General features: G+C 46.3%; 1 protein-coding gene across 1 annotated transcript in view; it reads left to right on the top strand.

Annotated features, from left to right (window-relative positions):
* h6pd (hexose-6-phosphate dehydrogenase (glucose 1-dehydrogenase)) overlaps nt 1-19,314 on the top strand; it is a 74,924-nt gene extending 55,610 nt beyond the window's left edge. The window contains exons 5-6 of the mRNA XM_072477922.1: nt 5,082-5,351; nt 17,813-19,314. Of these exons, the coding sequence (XP_072334023.1) occupies nt 5,082-5,351; nt 17,813-19,176 (1,634 nt within the window). The 3' untranslated portion in view covers nt 19,177-19,314. The remainder of the gene's footprint in view (nt 1-5,081; nt 5,352-17,812) is intronic.
* Nucleotides 19,315-19,983: the final 669 nt, after the last annotated feature.

The raw sequence follows: 19,983 nt of genomic DNA, 5'->3' as shown, positions 1-19,983 counted from the left end.
CCCCAGAAAATTAGTACTATAAATATTCCCCTAATAAATGACTAAATTACAATAATCTTTCTGGCATTCGGAAGATGAGGATAAACTGGGACAATTTCAAATTCTCATCAAGAAAATAAATCTCTGAGGGGATCTCTGGGTTGGAGCTGAAAGCCAAGAATTATAAATTGGATCCCTTGCAAATGCTTCCTTTTTAAACCCCCGGCTGTTTGTCCGAAACAAACTACTTGTGGTACAGTTACAATATAACTGTAATGGCGGTGTCAAAGAAAGATTGCATTTTTCTGGCACTTGCATGAGCTCATGACGCCCCGAAGTCTCTTACAGCCAGTGTAGTCTTTTTTTGACGTGTCGTCACTGTTATAACGTAGAAAACACAGCTATCAATTTACACACAGCAAACGCCCACACACAACGATGTGACGACAACCATGAGGTCTGTATCTTTTAGTGGTGTTGATTGAGGGATACATATTGGACAGCACACCAGGGCGGAATCGCCTGCCCTTGATTGAAACAGTGCCATGGGATCTCTAACATCCACCTAGAAAGGACAGAGAGTGATGTGTTAGGCAGGTCGGTTCGGTGTGGACTGTACTTGATGCAGCGATGCGAGTAACAGACCTCTAACACTGTAGAAGATCCAACACGGTTTTATTGAACGATAGAATTAACATCCATATTTAACTGTGGGTCGACACTATACTGAACTGACTGGAGACCTTGTACTAGCCTGACCAGACTTACTACCTACCGCATGGTGTTTGCACTGTGCTAGCTTGTGGACTCTGACTGTCTCAGTGGCTGGGTCCCGAGAGAGCGGGAAACCTAGTGCCCTCTGGCTTTATAGTGGTGGTGTCCTGTCTGGTGATTGGCTGCACTGTACTGTGTGCTTACTGGTCATCCTGCGTGTCAAACACTGCCTGTCTACACTTCATTATATACATGCGTGGATATTATGACAGAGAAGTTTGACACTTTGTCGAAAAGATGGCGCCTCCAACAGTTCAGCACTGGTACTGGAGTATCAGCCGGGATTTTCGTGCACAACACTTTGGAGCGAAGGAGTGTGACGTTTCGTGGATGTTACTCTTAACAGTGTAAATGCAATCTGAATCCGGAGTCAAGACTTACGAGTCACTCTGAGTCGCTTTTTAGGCCTTGCACAGTCCACTTGTGTGAAGCAGAATCCAGCCGCTTTGCAGTGTGTGTACTCTCACATTCCTTATTGTTGTAATTTGGCAGGTGTTGAGTTCCCTTTCTCGTTATTCTTTTTTTTTTAACAAACAATTTTATTGAGGTATTTTTTGGCATTGTAAACAGTTACAGATTACAGAAATATGCAAACATCAACGGAAAACTAACATTTTAACCAAACCATAATTACATACCCACTCCTCTCCCATAGACACTACCCGCCTATTTATCCCTCCTACTCTACTCTAATTACCCCTCTTCCCCCCCCCCCTCCCCTCCCCCCTGCTGACGTTCACTCTCCTGCGAAGAAGTTGATGAATGGTTGCCATCTTCGGGCAAACCCCAGTACAGATCCCCTCAAGGCGAACTTAATTTTTTCCATACCCAGAAAACTTGACATGTCCGAAAGCCATAGTTCAGTCTTCGGGGGTTTTGAGTCCCTCCATGCCAGCAGTATTCGCCGCCGGGCTATCAGGGAAGCAAAGGGCAGAACATCGGCCTCTTTCTCCCCCTGGACTCCCGGGTCTTCTGAAACCCCCAAAATTGCCACCCCTGGACTCATCACCACCCTTGTTTTCAGCACCCGGGACATGACTCCCGCAAATCCCTCCCAGTACCCCCTAAGCTTAGGGCATGCCCAAAATATGTGAACATGGTTCGCTGGTCCTCCCGCGCATCTAGCGCACTTGTCCTCTACCCCAAAGAATTTGCTCATCCGAGCGACCGTCATGTGGGCCCGGTGAACGACCTTAAATTGAATCAGGCTGAGCCTGGCACATGTTGCGGTTGAGTTTACCCTACTCAGGGCTTCCACCCACAGCCCGTCCTCCATCTCCCCGCCGACTTTCTCATTATTCTAAGACACAGTTTCCTTTACGGTAATGAGTAACCCTATAGTCTGATGTGGACAACAGAAGATTGTGAGTTCAAGTCCCACTCCAGACCATGAACACATAAAATCAAGGCTGGCACTCCAGTGTAATATTGAGGGAGTGCCGCACTGTAGAAGGTGTATTTTGAATGAGACTGAGGCTTTGTCCGTCCTCTCGGGTGAACGCCAACGATCCATGGACCCCTTTGAAGAAGTGCCTTGGTCAATGTTTATCCCTTTATGAGTATCACAGAAAGAATGATCTGCTCATTGTCACATTGCTGTTTGTGGGAACTTTCCTGTGCACATACTGGCTGTCACGTTTCCCACATTGCAACAGTGACTATGCTGTGTGATTGGGAATTCTTGCAGTTGGGAATTACACCATCAAAACGCAAGTCTTTTTCATGCAGTTGGTTTCTTCGGCATTGGTATATTATCGGAAGCGTCAACAATACAGAGAGAGAAACCCAAACAGCTCCAATCAGCTGCCCTCCTGCAATGTAAAACTGTTAATTCAGTGAAAGTTCACAGGGGAAATCCTCCCGATCAACTACCATAGCTTCCAGGCAGGCATCTCTTTAGCTATAAATTTACATTGCAAACGAGGAATAATTTGTTTTTGTTCCCTGAGCTTCCTTGAGGAGGCCGGTTCAGCTCAGTGGGCTAGACAGCTGGTTTGTGATGCAGAGCGAGGCCAGCAGCGCGGGTTCAATCCCCGCACCGGCTGAGGTTATTCATGAAGGCCCCGCCTTCTCAACCTTGCCCCTCGCCTGAGGTGTGGTGACCCTCAGGTTAAACCACCACCAGTCAGCTCACCCCCTCAAAGGGGGAAAACAGCCTATGGTCATCTGGGACTATGGTGACTTTACCTTTACCTTACCTGTGCTTATAAGATGTCTATCTACGAAAGGGAATAAAAGTTAACAATTAAATTGATAAAAGTCATTCTGGACAAGCATCTTAAGGATAAGATTACACAAGTATGACTACACAAGTCAACCTGGGATGGGCGGTGTTATTTTGGAGTTAGGGTTAGGGTGGCACAGTGGATAGCACTGTTGTTTCACAGCACCCTGTACCCAAACAGGCACCGGAATGTGGCGACGAGGGGCTTTTCACAGTAACTTCATTGCAGGGTTAATGTAAGCCTACTCGTGACACGAATAAAGATTATTATTATGTTATGAGGGAAGGTTGGACAAGCTGAGCCTGTATCCATTGGAATTTAGAAGATTGAGAGGTGATCTTATTGAAACGTACAAGATCCTGAGGTTCTTGACAGGGTGGGCGCTGAAAGGATGTTCCCCCTTGTGGGAGAGACTAGAACTGGGAGACACAATTTAAAAATAAGGGGGCTCCCATTTAAGACAGAGTTGAGGAGAATGTTTAGATTTCAGAGGGTCATGAATCTTTGGAATTTTCTTTGCCAGAGAGTAGTGGAGGCAGGGTCAACGAGTGTTCTTAAGGCTGAGGTAGATAGATTCTTGACCAACAGGGGGGGTCAAAGGTTACCGGGGATAGACGGAATGTGGCCACAATCAGATCGACCATGATTGCTTTGAGCAGCAGAGCTGCCTTTCCTGATTCATATTTTGTATTGTAAAATGGGAACCTTATCCCATTAAACGTTGCAAGAACATTTAGGGTTGAATAACCAAGCACACGTTTTTTGAATAGTTCTTAGAAAAGTGCTGTCTTGGAAATGGTTGATTGGGCTCACTGAATCAAGACAGAAAATGCTGGGTCAACAGCATCTGGAGAGACAGTAAGGAGAGGGTGGCACGGTTGCACAGTGGTTAGCACAGCTGCCTCACAGCGCGGAGGCCTGGGTGCGATTCCTGGTCCCCCCCCCCTCGTCCCCCCCCCGTGCCTGCGTGGGTTTTGTCCGGCTGCTCTGATTTCCTCCCACAGTCCAAAGACACGGTATTAAACAACAGGAGGTTTCATGGCCAAAGGGGGTGATAATGGGACCAGTAAAGATGCGCCTAGAGGAGGTGTGAATGGAAAAATGTTGAACAGCTGCCATTCAAAAATCAGGAAAAAAAAGAGAAAATAGCCAAACCAACAAAAAAAGGAAATAAAGAGTGGGGTTAATTGTCTTAACGACTGAGAATCCGAACTGAAATTGTCACTTGTCAACTCACACAGAAACGTTGCCTCCAGATGGTGCTATATTCTAACACTAGTGTTCAGCACATGTTTGTCTTCATGGATAAGATGGAAATAATGATGGAGAACCAGAAAGGTTCTCTCCCCTATCTCCTAAAGACAGTTTTCTTCAATAGAATGCATTTCCTATAGAAATGCGCCCAAATCATGATTTTCTGTCTGTGAACCTGGGTTAATAGTTATTCAGCTGTGGAGGACATCACAATTGAACCCCACCTTGTTTTCAGCCTGCACTACCGTGTTGGACAGTTTTGGCCCCCGTGTTTGACCCTCAGTCCTTTTTGTTCCTTTCGTTGGGGCGTACCTCAGACTGATGCCCTTCACAGCTCCAGGGATCCAGGTCCAATTCCGGCCTTGAGTCACTGACTGTGTGAGGTTTGCACGTTCTCCCCGTGTCTGCGTGGGTTTCCTCCGGGTGCTCCGGTTTCCTCCCACAGTCCAAAGATGTGCAGGTTAGCTGGATTGGCCATGATAAATTGCCCCTTGTTAAGGGGCTATTGGGATAGGGTGGGGTGGTGCTGACTCGATGGGCTGAATGGCCTTCTTCTACATCATAACAATTTTGCGGTTCTGTGAAGAGGTGTGGGACATAATTGCGTTGCTCCTTCAAGGAGGCAGCTACAGAAACAATGGGCTCATTGGCCGCCTTCTATGCAGCAAGATTCTCTCAATCAAAGTGAGCTGTCGAGATACAGACTCCGCTGCCCCCCCGACAGATTCCAAAGCAGCAAATCTCTAACGCCCTGAAGCCCTCTGCCTGTTAAAATGTGGAGCATTTGAATTTTAAATTGCAGCTCTCTAATTCAGGGTCATTAATGTCTGACGTTGCTCCCTCCTGCAGGGCGGACGAGCTTTTATGAGGAGTACGGTGTCATTTGCGACGTTATTCAGAACCACCTGACGGAAATTCTGACTTTTGTCGCCATGGAAACGCCGGCGAACATCAGCGACTCCGAAGAGATTCACAGGAACAAAATGAAGGTGTATGGCAGCTTGGAAAAGCTCGACGGGAGGAACGCAGTCACTGGCCAGTATCAAGCATACAATTCTGAGGTCAGACATGAGCTCCAGAAGCCAGCTGATTTCACAAGTAACGTTCCAACCTTTGCTGGTAAGTGTATTATTCACTCACCCCTGAACCCCCCCCTGCCTCACTGACTAACACAGCACACTGTGGGATGTTTCACCTCTCTTGCTGTTTACTTTTTTATGCTGCTGGCCTTAGGGGTACAGGGTCACTCACTCTCCAGCTATAGTTTTCCCAATTTGCTGTAATACTGACGATGGTGATGTAGTGATCTGTATATATACAACGAGTCAATGTAGATGCAATACAACTGAGCAAGCACTAGAGGGAGCACAGGAGAGGTATAAATAGAGACAGACAGGAAGTTAGAAGGCACTTCACAGGAATGGCAGCTGGGAGCAGGACACAGACAGGCAGCACAGATGTAACATAGTTTAAGCGCTGGAGAGAGAACAAACTCAAAATCAAGCATCTACTTCAACTGTAAGACTACGAGCTTTATTCAGACACAAGGAACAACACATGGTACCAGGAGACTTCAGAACGTTAGCTATAACATTACACAAGCTGCGGACATAGAAAGACCAAAATGGCAAGGAAAACTCCTACCGGACATTCGACATGGGAAGACTTCGCTAATTCGATGATATTTGTTGGAACCCCACCGCAGCTGAACACAACCGGTAATTTAAGTAATGACTAGAAAAGATTTAAACATATGTTCGATATGTATATCATAGCTAATGATTTAGAAGCATCCTCAGAAGAAATGAAAATAGCACTGCTCATCGCAGGACGTGAAGCAATTGCTTTAAATACTTGAAAGGTGAAGACAGCACCAAATTAGAAGTAATACTGAAAAAATTTGACGAGTACTGTATGGAATTTGAAGAGTAGTATATGCTCCGAGACCAAATTGCACAGGGAATGAGTGATGCAAAACTCAAACAATCACTACCAGAACAGAAAAGGTTCAGTCTAGAAATCGCGAGTGAAAATTCCAGATCGAAAGGAAAAAGTAACTTTAATTTTTTACAAGAAAAAATGCTGAAATCCACTGTAAAATGGCGCCTGAGAACATTTTACAGTCTCTGGGGAACAAAAGACGAAAATCTGCGTCGGCGCAAGCACAGAAAACAAAAGCCGCGCATGCGCAGTTAAAATCAGCTGTTTTGTGTTCTGTGCATGCGCAGTTAGAAAATAAGTTTTGGTCGTGCATGCCCAGTTGAAAGTAAAGATCGCACCATTCTAAAAAAATCGCACAGTATGGGAAGATCGATTTGCGCATGCGCAATCAATTCCTACACATGACGTCACGAGCGTCATGATGTCAGAGGACCCGGAACACGCCCACTTAAAAGAGAAATGCCCGAAAATTGAAAACAAGACACTTAAAGCTGTAAAACCCAATTTTCTTACCTCAAAAGACAGAACAATGGCTGAACTTATACCAGCAGTGGAAAATAACTTTCACAACACCCTGGAACAAGCAGTCTGCACCACCCAAAGTGAAGAGAACGATAACAACTCTGAAACAAAAAGAAATGATTTGTCTATCGAACAATACTACTCAGACATGGCTGAGTTATTCGGATATGCTCATCGCAACATCAGCAACAGGGTTGCAAAGTTCAACACGACTCTACTCATGGTAGATGAATCCAATACCATGATGCCATGGCAGATCATTGAGACATTGGATGACAGCAATACCCAAGAAGAAGATGGTGCCACACAGAGAGCACAGATCGACTCTACAGCGAGAACACTGTAGAACTCCACAGAGAGAGAGACACAAGCCTCCACAGAGAGTGCGATGCAAGTCTACACAGACAGCTCGTTGACAGACTCCAAAATGGAAGCAAGCAAACACTCCCTAGCGAACGCCATGCATGAACAAGACCATGAAGGTCTACCCACCGCATCTGAGCAACCAGAAGCAGACTATGAAAGTCGACCAAGCTCACATAATCAACAAGAAGACAACGTAAGGCTACCCACTGTATGTGAAAACAGTGAGAATGTGATCACAATCGACATGCAGGATGTGCAGGATCACAGCGAGACTGGCAGAACTCAGCTCGTCTGTACAGACGCACTCAACAATCAGAGTAGGGCTACTCATGAATCCAGAGAGACCACGTCAATTGAAATCTTGACGATTTTGACCCCAGAAGAGGAGCACCAAGAGTCCAGAGAGACCAGGTCAAGAGAAATCTTGAAGATTTTGACTCCAGAAGAGGAGAACCACGACCCACAACAAAATGAAATCGTGAAGATTTTGACTCCAGAGGAATTGCACCAAGACCCACAAGAGAATGAAACCTTGAAGATTTTGACACCAGAAGAGGAACACCAAGAAAGCAAAGAAGAGGAATCAAATCCACCACAAATGACTGATGTCACCAACATCAATGCAACATCAGATCATTCTCACCATTCTCTAGAAGAAACGCTCAATGTAACAGATACCACAAAGGACACTCACACCAATAACGGTGACAATTACTCAAATTATCCACGCAGAACACTAATTGAGCACAACAAGAACAACAAAAACCACAAGAAGCACAGCAGAAACAAGAACAACACCAGCAACAACAAAAACAACATGAAGCGCAACTAGAACCACAAAAACCACAAGAAGCACAGCAGAAACAAGAACAACAGCCACAACAAAAACAACAAGCACAACAACAACAACAACAAGAACCATAACAAAGACAACAACAGCCACAACAAAAACAACAAGCACAACAACAACAACAAGAACCATAACAAAGACAACAACAGCCACAACAAAAACAACAAGCACAACAACAACAACAAGAACCATAACAAAGACAACAACAAGCACGACAAGAACAACGACGAAAACAACAGAAACAACATGCGCGAACAGAAAAACAACAAGAACGACAACGAAAACAACAAAGACAGAAATGACAATGAAACAACGACCTGTACAACATGGTACAACTTTGCACATGAAGGACAATGCCACAGCACACTGCAAAACAATGACAAGACTACAAACATGCCATGGCATGACAAAGAATCTCACGGATTCACATCTGCACCAGAAAAAGCAAGCACACCAGCTTTCAAGGCAGATGGCACACTAAATCGATACCACAAGCCAGAAAAAAAAAGTCCACGTCAGTCAACATCAGTGGTTCGACCATTCAAACACCTCGGGATGACTTGTTGTTTACTTAACACACAAGAACACTGACGACATTCACAAAGGAGTTGCAATATCAAAAAAAAAGAAAAAAACTGACCAAACAAATTCATAAAGTTTGGACTCATAAATATTTTTATGCAGGTTGGACTCATAAATATCAATTGACTTTGTATAATAACCAATATCATCACCACTTGTATAGATATACATATCATAAGTAATCTAACTGTTTTGTACATTTTTCTTTACCACTGTACAGAAAATATGTAAAAGAAAAAAAGGGGGATGTAGTGATCTGTATATATATACAAGGGGTCAATATAGATGCAATACAACTGAGCAAGCACTAGAGGGAGCACGGGAACGGTATAAATAGAGACTGACATGAAGTTAGAGGGCACTTCACAGGTACGGCAGCTGGGAGCAGGACACAGACAGGCAGCACAGATGTAACATAGTTTAAGCGCTGGAGAGAGAACAAACTCAAAATAAAGCATCTACTTTACAAAATAAAGACTACGAGCTTTATTCGATACAAGGAACAACACAGGTGATGCAGGACAAACGCAGGTCAGGGTTAACAACAACAACTTGCATTTATATTGTGCCTTCCTCTACCAAAAACATCCCTAGTCTCTTCACAGAAGCTTTAACAGATTAAAAACTAACAGTAATGGTGAAACTATTAGAGCAGGTGGTCAAAGCTTTGTTAAAGAACCAGGCCCTTCGATCTGAAGGAGTCTTTCAATCATCCCCACAAACCTCCTCATTTCCCACAGCTCTGAAAATGCTTCCAATTCAAGCACATAACCACTTTGCTCTTGAAAGTTACTATTGAATCCGAGTATCTCCCAGTGCATTCCAGATCTTAACAACTTACTGTGTTCAAAAATAATTCTCATCCAGTCCAGTCCCCCGGTTCCCCAGGCAATTCTCATCAATTGATGTCGTCACCCCCCCCCCCCCCCCCAAAAACGACGCTCGAGGTGACTGGCGCCTTCGCGGATACGTCTTCTCCAGTTTGTGCGTTCGAAGGCAAGCGATTCCCACGTGTCGGTGGGGATGTTGCATTTATTTAGGGGGGGGCCCTCAGGGTGCCCTTGTGGCATTTCCTCTGCCCTCCTAATGATCGCTTAAAGGGAACCAGTAAACCGGGAGTGAAGTGATTCAGCCTCCAATGCCATGGATGGAGCACCTTCATTTCTACTGAGCTGCAGAGTTAATGAGCTGGTTAACACACTCACTTTAAATTTCTATCTGCGTAATGTTTTTGAAAGTAGCACACAGAGTCAATTAAACCCCACGGTGACCTCCATGAAGCAGCCTGTCAGAGACAATGATGGAACATCTCTCTGCGTGTTCTCTTACGGCAGTGTTGATACTGAACTCCAGGAAGTGAAGGCATCAAGTCGGTTCCTGTGCAGGCTGCTGCAGCTGGCTAGAATGGGTATCTGCGTGAGGCAGAACCATGGGGAGTTGGCTGAATCATGACTTCACTTCAAATGGATCCAAATAAAAGAGGGAGATAGTTCTTCCCAGCCGTTCTACATGAGCATTTCTCAAGCCAAATTGCTTCTGCGTGAGCTCACCAGGTACTGTGAGAGTGAAATAAACGCTGAAACATTGAGACCTATGGGCCAGGTTGTGTTGACAGGCGCTAACCAGTAATCAGACCTCTATGTAGGTTAACGACATCTGGGATGGACTATTTGATCAAATGAAAATGTCACATAAACTGAACACTGCTATTGAGGAACAAAGAAGAAAGAGAAGTAGAGCACAGGAACAGGCCCTTTGGCCCTCCAAGCCTGCGCTGACCATGCAGGCTATCTAATCTAAAATCTTTTCCACTCTGGGGCCCCTATCCCTCTATTCCCATCCTATTCATGAATAAGATAATGTTTTTTATTGTCACAAGTAGGCTTACATTAACGCTGCAATGAGGTTACTGTGAAAATCCCAGAGCCGTCACATTCCGGCGCCTGTTCGGGTACACTGAGGGAGAATTGAGAAAGTCCAATTCACCTAACAGCACGTCTTTAGGGACTTGTGGGAGGAAACTGGAGCACCCGGAGGAAACCCACGCAGACACGGGGAGAACGTGCAGACTCTGCACAGATAGTGATCCAAGTGGGAATTGAACCCGGGACCCTGGCACTGTGAAGCAACAATGCTACCGTGCCGTATTAAGATGCGCCTTAAACGTCACTATCATACCTGCATCCACCACCTTCTCCGGCAGCGAGTTCCAGGGCACTCACTATCCTCTGTGTAAAAGTCTTCCCTCGCACATCTCCTCTAAACTTTGACCCTCGCGCCTTAAACCTAGGTTCCCCTAGTAATTGACTCTTACACCCTCGGAAAAAACTTCTGAATATCCACTCTGCCCATGCCCCTCATAATTTTGTAGACTTCTATCAGGTCGCCCCTCAACCACCTTCGTTCCAGTGAGAACACACTGAGTTTATCCAACCTCTCATAGCTAATCCCTCCAGACTAGGCAACATCCTGGCAAACCTTTCCTGTACCCTCTGCAACGCCTCCACATCATTCTAGTAGTGTGGCGACCAGAATTGAACACTCTATACCAAGTGTGGCATAACTAAGGTTCTATATGACTGCAGCATGACTTGACAAATTTTATACTCAAGGAAGAACACCTTTTTGGGGGGTACCGAATTGCAAATGTACCATTTTATCCGGAAATTACTTCCACGCTCGCTGCGATGAGTTTTAATGACTCCACTAGCTTGTGAAGCAGTCAGTGGTTGGGCGCTTTCTGTATGCAGGGATTAGCTGAAATGGACAAGGTAATCGGAGACGGATGATGTCAGCATTCTCGGTGGAGTGATATATTTTTCAAACGTAAGGACGGGCGTCAATCTCCAGCGTGAGCTGTGTTGCGTGCAGTGTTTCCCAGAATTTAGGTCAGTTGAATTATGTAAATGAAAATCTTGCCCAGGGTGCACGTGTTCTCACCTGCGAGAATATTCTCAGTGTATCTCCCAGGTACAAGAACCTTCTGATTCGTTCAAATCGCCTGTCAATCCATTTTCTCATTGGTCATTTTAATGACCAATGAAAACCTTCAGAGAAGCCAATCCGCCTGCAGCTGTTCAAGAGGGGCGGCTCCCCATCACCTTCTCGAGAGGGATTAGCGATGGGCAATAAATGCCGGCCCAGCCAGCAATGCCCACATCCCGTGAAAGAATTGGAAAAGGGAATGCTGAAACGGTTTACCCCGAGCTGTGTTTGGCAGACACTCTCCTATTGGTGGGATTGAAGGCGGGGGGGGGGTGACTTGTGAAACCCAATCCTTGAACCCCCTGTGACCCGGAGGAGCACCCGGAAGAAACCCACGCAGACACGGGTGAGAACGTGCAGACTCCACGCAGACAGTCACCCGAGGCCAGAATTGAACCCGGGTCCCTGGTGCTGTGAGGTAACAGTGCTAACCACTGTGCCACCCGGCCACCCCTCTTTGAAGCAGAGTCCATGAATTATTTTAAAAGGACATGTGCGCTTTTCATGAAAAAAATGGAATATTTAAGTGTGTGATTGGCAGGCAGGATAGCCAGCTTGGATGGCGTAGCTCACAGATGAGGTTTGATGACCTCAATGGCTCGGTCCTGTGTTTTGACATTCTACAGTTCTGAGGAAGGGCCTTTAGCATAAGGATGAGTCTCGGTGTCGTGATGGGGTAGGGCCTTGTGTCTCCCCCTGTGATCAGACTCACTACTGGGAGCAGTCAGCACATTCTGCTACTGTGGATCAATGGTGACAGAGAGCTTGTCTCTGAGCAAAGGACTTAGCACAAGCATTGGAAGACAGCCACCAAGTAAAGCCAACTAACAAAATGGGCTGGCACAACCAAGAGGATTATCTGCAAGTATCATCAAGTTACTCTGTGCCCAGTGAAGTCTACATTCACACAGCTCCCTTAAAAGCAATGCATTCATTATTGTTACTGAATTACACATCCCTGGCATGTCGGCCCAAAGTGTTTTCTTTTAAAAAAAATATAATTTAGAGTACCCAATTCATTTTTTCCAATTAAGGGGCAAGTTAGCTCCACCTACAGGCTGAATGGCCTGTACAACATCTTTGGGTTGTGGGGGCAAAACCCACGCAAACACGGAGAGAATGTGCAAACTCCACACGGACAGTGACCCAGGGCTGGGATCGAACCTGGCACCTCGGCGCCGTGAGGCAGCGGTGCTAACCACTGCACCACCGTGCTGCGCACCAAAGTGTTTTCTTGACTATCGCATGCTTTTCCCTATTAATGTCGCTGGGATCTCCGTGTTTTACTTCTGTGCACAGGAAAACCACTGGCATTTAAATTTGAAAAGGCTCGTCCAAGTGTTTCTGCGCAGTTAGCAAATCCACTGCAGGAAAGGAGTGGGTGCGTAAACAGGTTATAAACACAAATGCTGAATGCTACACAGAATGCACAAGGAGAGGCCAACTCAACAAGGAAAGAAATTGATCGATTGAGATCAAGTTTGCTTCACTGACCAACTGGATGACCGGCGGTACAGATACTGAGGCAGGTGTTGCGTCGTTGGTTAGACCCTGGAGAACTGTAGCTTAAAGGTTTAAGTGAATACCTCACTGAAGTATTAAATGTCATAGACAGGGTAAGACAACAATAATATTTAACATTAAACTAATAAGGTTCGGCTGAAAGACATGAATTTCAATGAGTAAAACTATCAGAAGAAATGTCATTACTCAAGGCTTGTAAATACCAGGCAGATTAATCGATTAAATTACATTAGGCTGTTCAAAGTGCAGTTGGATGATCGTCTGAAGAGCAAGAGGAGAGAAATGATGAAGTTTAATGGACCAAATAGCCTTTTCCTGTCATGAGCTTTCCTTGCGTTAATACTGAACCCACGGTTTTTAAAAATAAATTTAGAGTACCCAATTGTTTTTTTTTCCAATTGAGGGGCAATTTAACGTGGCCAATCCACCTAACTTGCACATCTTGGGTTGTGGGGGTGAGACCTGTCATGATATGTATATTGACTAGGACGTAAAGGGTTAACAAGTTAATGATAATGATTCATACCACTAGAGGGAACCACAGAACAGTCATATATATATCACGTGACTTGGGGATTCTGGGATTAGAAGATTAGATCGTAAAACGATTAGATAGTGAGGTGTGAGAGAGAGCAGTTGTATACTTGAATGTTTGGTAAGTTAGAGATAGCATAGTTTTATACAATAACCGTCTACTTTAGGAATTTGAACGAATCTTATTGCGTGGTGTAAATAAATTATAGTTTTGTTTGTTACCAAATATTTGTGTTCCTTATTCAACACTACGCATCCGAGCCATCCAGGTAAAGCAGAATAGAGAACACGTCAAGACCCACGCAGACAGGGGGAGAATGTGCAAAATCCACACGTTTGCACAGTGACCTGGGGCCGGGATCGAACCTGGGACCTCGGTTCCATGAGGCAGCAGTGCTAACCACTGTGCCACTGTGCCGAACTACTGAACCCAGAAGTGAAATGTAGAGCAGGCCTGTCCAACTGGTAGCCCGCAGGCCGGAATATGGGCCCCTCCCCCCATCGCACCTCTATACCTGGCCCGCTGAGCATGGTTGCACACAGAACAGAGTCTATTGAATGGACATGGATTTGGAAAATGCTGCTTGCAGCTCGTCCAATCACAGGCAGGTTTATCCCTGCATTTTCCACTGATAGGCTCGCTGGCATCCAGCAGTGGAAAGGTAAGTTTTCCAATTTCAGTTCTCCACCTCCAGAGCTCAGGTCAGGGCAGTCAGTACAGAGGTGCCCAGGGGTTCCAGGGGTGAAAGAGCACGGAGACTGAGATGGAGCCAGAGCAAGAGCTAGACCAGGAGGGCCCGAGTCAACAACGGGGACCAGCGGAATGTGAGGGGGAGAGCATGTACGTGTGAGAGAGGGGAGAGTGTGCGCGGGAGAGAGGAGAGTGTGTGCGAGAGAGGGGGAGTGTGTCTGTGTGAGAGAGGGGGAGCGTGTCTGTGCGAGAGAGGAGAGAATGTGTGTGAGAGAGAGGGGAGAGTGTGTGTGAGAGAGAGGGGAGAGTGTGTGAGAGAGAGGGATGAGTGTGTGTGAGAGAGAGGGGAGAGTGTGTGTGAGAGAGAGGGGAGAGTGTGTGAGAGAGAGGGATGAGTGTGTGTGAGAGAGAGGGGAGAGTTTATCTGAGTGAGAGAGGAGTAAGTGTGACTGTGCGAGAGAGGGAGGAGTGTGTGTGAGAGAGAAGGGTGAGTGTATCTGAGCGAGAGAGGGGTGAGTTTGTCTGTGCGAGAGAGGGGAGAATGTGTGAGAGAGAGGGGAGGGTGTATCTGAGCGAGAGGGGTGAGTGTATCTGTGCGAGAGAGGGGTGAGTGTGTCTGTGCGAGAGACCTTTCTTTTTTTCTCTCTCTCGCACATACTAATGGCCATCTTAATTTTTGATAATGAATAATAAATAGTCAATTTATTGCTTTGACATTATTTATTTTGTCCAGTAAGTTGTTTCTTTTCAAAGCTCAATTATTTTTTGAAATTCATGTTTAACGTTGTGTTAAAATCAATCTTTCTGAAATCTTTCTCAATGGCCTCTTGAGTGAGAAAGAAATTGAAATGTGCACCCCCGCGCCCCCATGTGAAAAGGTCGGACAAGCCTGGTGTGGAGGGTGTGCGCCCCCGCGCCCCCATGTGAAAAGGTCGGACAAGCCTGGTGTGGAGGGTGTGCGCCCCCGCGCCCCCATGTGAAAAGGTCGGACAAGCCTGGTGTGGACGGTGGTCGAGCACTGTTACTGATGACAAACTCAGATTATAAACTGGTACAGAAGGTGTGAACCAGGGCAGATGATGCCCCTTTTTGGAAAGTAAATAGGAACGATATCAGGCCTGTCAACCAATGAGCAGCCAGTGATTGTCAGGAGTCACAAACCCGCCAGGGTAGATCTAGAAGAGAGGGAATTCTGTCCTGTCCGAATTCTCATTGGTGGAATAAAAGAGGAGGCAGAATGTTGTTCCTGAATTTAGAAACATGGTAGAGATAAACTCGACCAAGAGGAACTTCACTGGGCTTTTACGAAGCAATTCACAAGGAAGATTTCAGCCTTACTTGCACAAGAGCATAAGAAAGAGGAGCAGGTGAAGACCATTTGGCCCATCGAGTCTGCTCCTCCATTCAATACGATCATGGATGATCCTGGGCTTCAACTTCACTTTCCTGGCCTCTCCCCAAATCCCTTCGTTCCCCGAGACACCAAAGACCCGATCATCCCAGCTTTAGATGTATTCAACGATGGGAGCATCCGTAACCATCTGGGGTCGAGAATTCTAAAGATTCATAATCCTTTTGAAGTCATTCCTCCTTTTCTCAGTCCTAAATGATCGGCTTCTAATCCTGTAACTGGGCCTTTCCGCCCCCCCCGCACCCCCCACCAATTCCGCTCTCCGATACTCTGCCAGATGGGGTTTGCCTCAAGAAGCTTGTTAATACATTCCCTTGTTTCCCATTCCTTGGTCCAAGGGATGCCTGCTGGTAGATGTTGCTGAGGAAGACAACGCCACAATATCCCCAACCTTGCAGGGCGAGTAAAAATAACCCGGAGCACTTACACGTGTAAACTGTGACAACACAGCGGGACATGCGCACAAGGTTCAGGGTAGATCTCGGGAAACATTTCATCGCAAGAAGAGCGATTCATAAGTGCACTGGTCCTGTGTACAGTAAATATAGTGTGGAAAAGGTCACTGGAAATACACCAAAGGAGATTAGATGCTGGGATTAGGGGCTGGTTTAGCACAGTGAGCTAGACGGCTGCCTTGTAATGCAGAACAAGACCAGCAGCGTGGGTTCAATTCCCTTACCGGCCTCCCCGAACAGGCGCCGGAATTTGGCGACTAGGGGCTTTTCACAGTAACTTCATTGAAGCCTACTTGTGACAATAAGCGATTATTATTATTATTAGATGCTATAAGGGGTGGGGGTGTGAAGGGTGTGAATAGGATGAATGGAAATGGTGCAAATGATCTCTTAGCTTTGCTGGCATCCTACCCAAAATCCATGGTTAAGTAACAAAACACCTCCGAGAGCAACATGTGTGCTACACCAATCTGATAACAAACAATTTGTTGCATTGTAAGGTTTATTTTTTATTATTTCATCTGTGTTTTTATATATATACAGAGCAGTGTCTTGGGGAATATCATCACCTTTTGAAGTCAGGCCTATAATTAACTCATGGCTCTGGTACCTGCCCATTATTAGACCCATGAACATCATGTGGTTCAATTCGCTAATTGTGTTTCCTGTCTATGCAGTTCAAAACTTTTTTTTGTGATAATCCGTCAAGAATCCAAGAATATAAATCTGCCTTTGTTTTGATTCAGTTCTTCTCTCCAAGTTCAGAGGTAGAATCCATGTCGCCCCCTGAGCCACAGTTCGATGGAGGAGGGTGTGGGATTATCATATTTCTTATGTGCGTAAATTGGATGCTGCACTGTCCACATTGCATCAGTAATCTGGTGGTTACCCTGCGGCCAAGGGACCACATGCGGCCCATCTGGGTCCTGAGTGGGGCCCACTGGACATTGTGTTGACCGGTGCCCATGCCTGGGGTCGCCACATTCCGCTGATTTCCATCCGCACAGTTTATTGTCCTGCCGGTATGACTGAAGTGATTCGCACGTAGAGCGAGGGCGAGTGAGGAGAGGTGCGTGCTGATAGCTCACAACATTGACTGTGAGAGCCGTGCACTCCCTCTGCGTCCAAAGTGTCAATATTTCTCTTGAAATGAAATGAAATGAAAATCGCTTATTGTCACAAGTAGGCTTCAAATGAAGTTACTGTGAAAAGCCCCTAGTCGTCACATTCCGGCGCCTGTTCGGGGAGGCTGGTACGGGAATCGAACCATGCTGCTGGCCTGCTTTCAAAGCCAGCGATTTAGCCCTGTGCTAAACAGCCCCTCTGTTTTTACCATTTGAAGTTGATGACAATTCTATTAATATATAGATGATGAAGCATTTTCGATAATTCGCTATGAAATATTCAGCGTGTATTCAATGATAATTTCATCTTATTCATGGGGTCATGGTTGGCGAACAAGCCCCATTTTGACCTTGTGGCCCACTGAGATGAAGGGGCGGCACTCCTGTGGCCCAGTCACTAGCCTAGCTTGCCCATCACTGGAGGTAAAGTGCTTTGGGACAATCTGTGGCCATGAACAGGACCGTCTAAATGCAAGTCTTTCTTTCTGATTAAAAGTATTGGATCAGAGGCATGTTGCATGGTGTCACTTGTTTTCGCAGACCTCATTTGCCATCGGCCTAGGGTAACATTGTCAATTTTCTCCCTGTGTTTCAGGTGTAGCGATGTTCCTGGACAGCTCCCAGTGGGATAACGTGCCTTTTATCTTGACCGCTGGCAAAGCTCTGGATGAGCGCGTTGGCTACACTCGCATCGTGTTCAAAAACCAAGCTTTCTGCCTCCAAAGTGAATCAATGAGAAAAGCTGAATTGAGCCAATGTAAGCAAAGACAAATAATCTTTTACACAGGTCACGGAGACTTGAATTTCCCAGCGATTCTGGTCAGTAAGAACCTCTTCAAACCAGTGATAAAAGCAGCAGACTGGAAACAGGTGGCAGAATTTCCAGACATCCATATGTTTGGTCTTCCGCTATCAGACTATTACATCTATACCCCTGTGATGCAAAAGGATGCTTACGCGGTGTTAATACCACAAATTCTCCAGGCGAAACGGGACTCATTTGTTAATACCGAGGACCTTTTAGCATCGTGGAAAGTCTGGACGCCACTGCTTCAAGAGTCCTCCAGCGTGAGGCCACGTCTTTACCCTGGAGGGGCTCAGAATGGAGACTTACTGGACTTCACTGTGGCCGGGAGAGTGGTATCTTACAGCAGGGCAGACCCTGTGCACATCATATCGCAGAACTCGGACCATCAAAACGTAGGTGACTACAAGGTGACAGAGTCAAGATTCCGGGGGGATGAGTTGGTCTCTGCGAAGAGGGAGGAGCTCATTGCCAAACTGGCTTCCCACCTGCAGCAGGCAGCTGAGGCCTCCGTGCAAGAGTTTGGGAAGTTCCACCTCGCTGTCTCAGGGGGCTCCAGCCCCATCAGCCTGTTCCGGAGGTTGGCCGCCCATCACTACTCCTTCCCTTGGAAGCACACCCACTTCTGGATGGTGGACGAGCGCTGCGTCCCACTGACTGACCCCAAGTCGAATTTCCGAAGCTTGCACGACAACCTGCTGAAGCACTTCAGGATCCCTTACCTCAACATTCACCCCATGCCCGTCCACATGAACCAAAGGCTGTGCGTCGAGGACGATCGCGGCGCGGGCCTCTACGCAAACGAGATCAGGATGTGGGTTGACGGCGCACGTTTTGATTTTGTTTTGTTGGGGGCTGGCGCGGACGGCCACACGGCCTCGCTGTTCCCAGGCAGTCAGGCTCTCACTCTGGATGGCCAACTGGTCCAGTTTTCAGAAAGCTCAGTCAAACCTCATCAGAGGATGACCCTTTCTTTAACTGCAATAAACCAAGCTAGAAACGTCGCTGTTCTCATAGGTGGGAAGAGCAAGCACCCGATTGTCAATGATATGAAGAAAGAGGCGGGGAAACCTCAGAAATGGCCCATTACAATGGTGCGGCCCTCAACTGGGAAACTGGTTTGGTTTATTGACTATGATGCGCTGTTTGGTTGACCAAGATTCGCAAGGTGGCATCTTCACTACCTTAACCTCCAGTCCCAAGTTTTAAATCTTCTGGTGTAACATATTTTCTGAAGTTACTCTTTGTTAATGAAGTGATATTTTCGTACTTCCAGCGGTGTGTGTGTGTGGGCGGGGGGAGGGGGGGGGTTCATTCTGGGTGTAACTACCGGACCGGCAAACAATTTAAAAATTACTTAACAAGCAATAAGTACATTGGGGTACTTCACCAAAGTTGAATGCTTGCTGTAGAACCCACTTGATTTCCATTTAAAAAAATAAATTTAGAGTACCCAATTCATTTTTTCCAATTAAGGGGCAATTTAGCGTGGTCAATTTTTACCTAGCCTGCACATCTTTGTGTTGTGGGGGTGAAAGCCACGCAGACACGGGGAGAATGTGCAAACTCCACACGGACAGTGACCCAGAGCCGGGATCGAACCTGGGACCTCGGCGCCGTGAGGCAGCAGGGCTAACCCACTGCGCCACCGTGCTGCCACTTGATTTCCATTCAATTTATCTGATCTGAGTGTGTCTCTGGTTCGCTCTGTAGCAAGCCGATCATCCTCTCCACCAGGTCTCCGCGTCCAGATGGTGAAACCAGGAATCTCTCCCTGGTGGCAACCGATCCACAACCCTTTCTATGTTTTATTAAATCTTCAAATGGTGCCACCTTGGTGTGTATGAATGATTGAAGTGTTGGGTGGCCAACTGTACTTACAGTTTACATTTCTCCTCAAGGTACCCCTTCATAAATTAAACATGATGCTTTTTTTTTGCAAACCAGTTGGTCCCAAGCAC

The sequence above is a fragment of the Scyliorhinus torazame genome, chromosome 16, assembly GCF_047496885.1.
Source record: "Scyliorhinus torazame isolate Kashiwa2021f chromosome 16, sScyTor2.1, whole genome shotgun sequence".
Taxonomy (NCBI): domain Eukaryota; kingdom Metazoa; phylum Chordata; class Chondrichthyes; order Carcharhiniformes; family Scyliorhinidae; genus Scyliorhinus; species Scyliorhinus torazame.
This window is presented reverse-complemented; position numbering and strand designations above follow the sequence as displayed.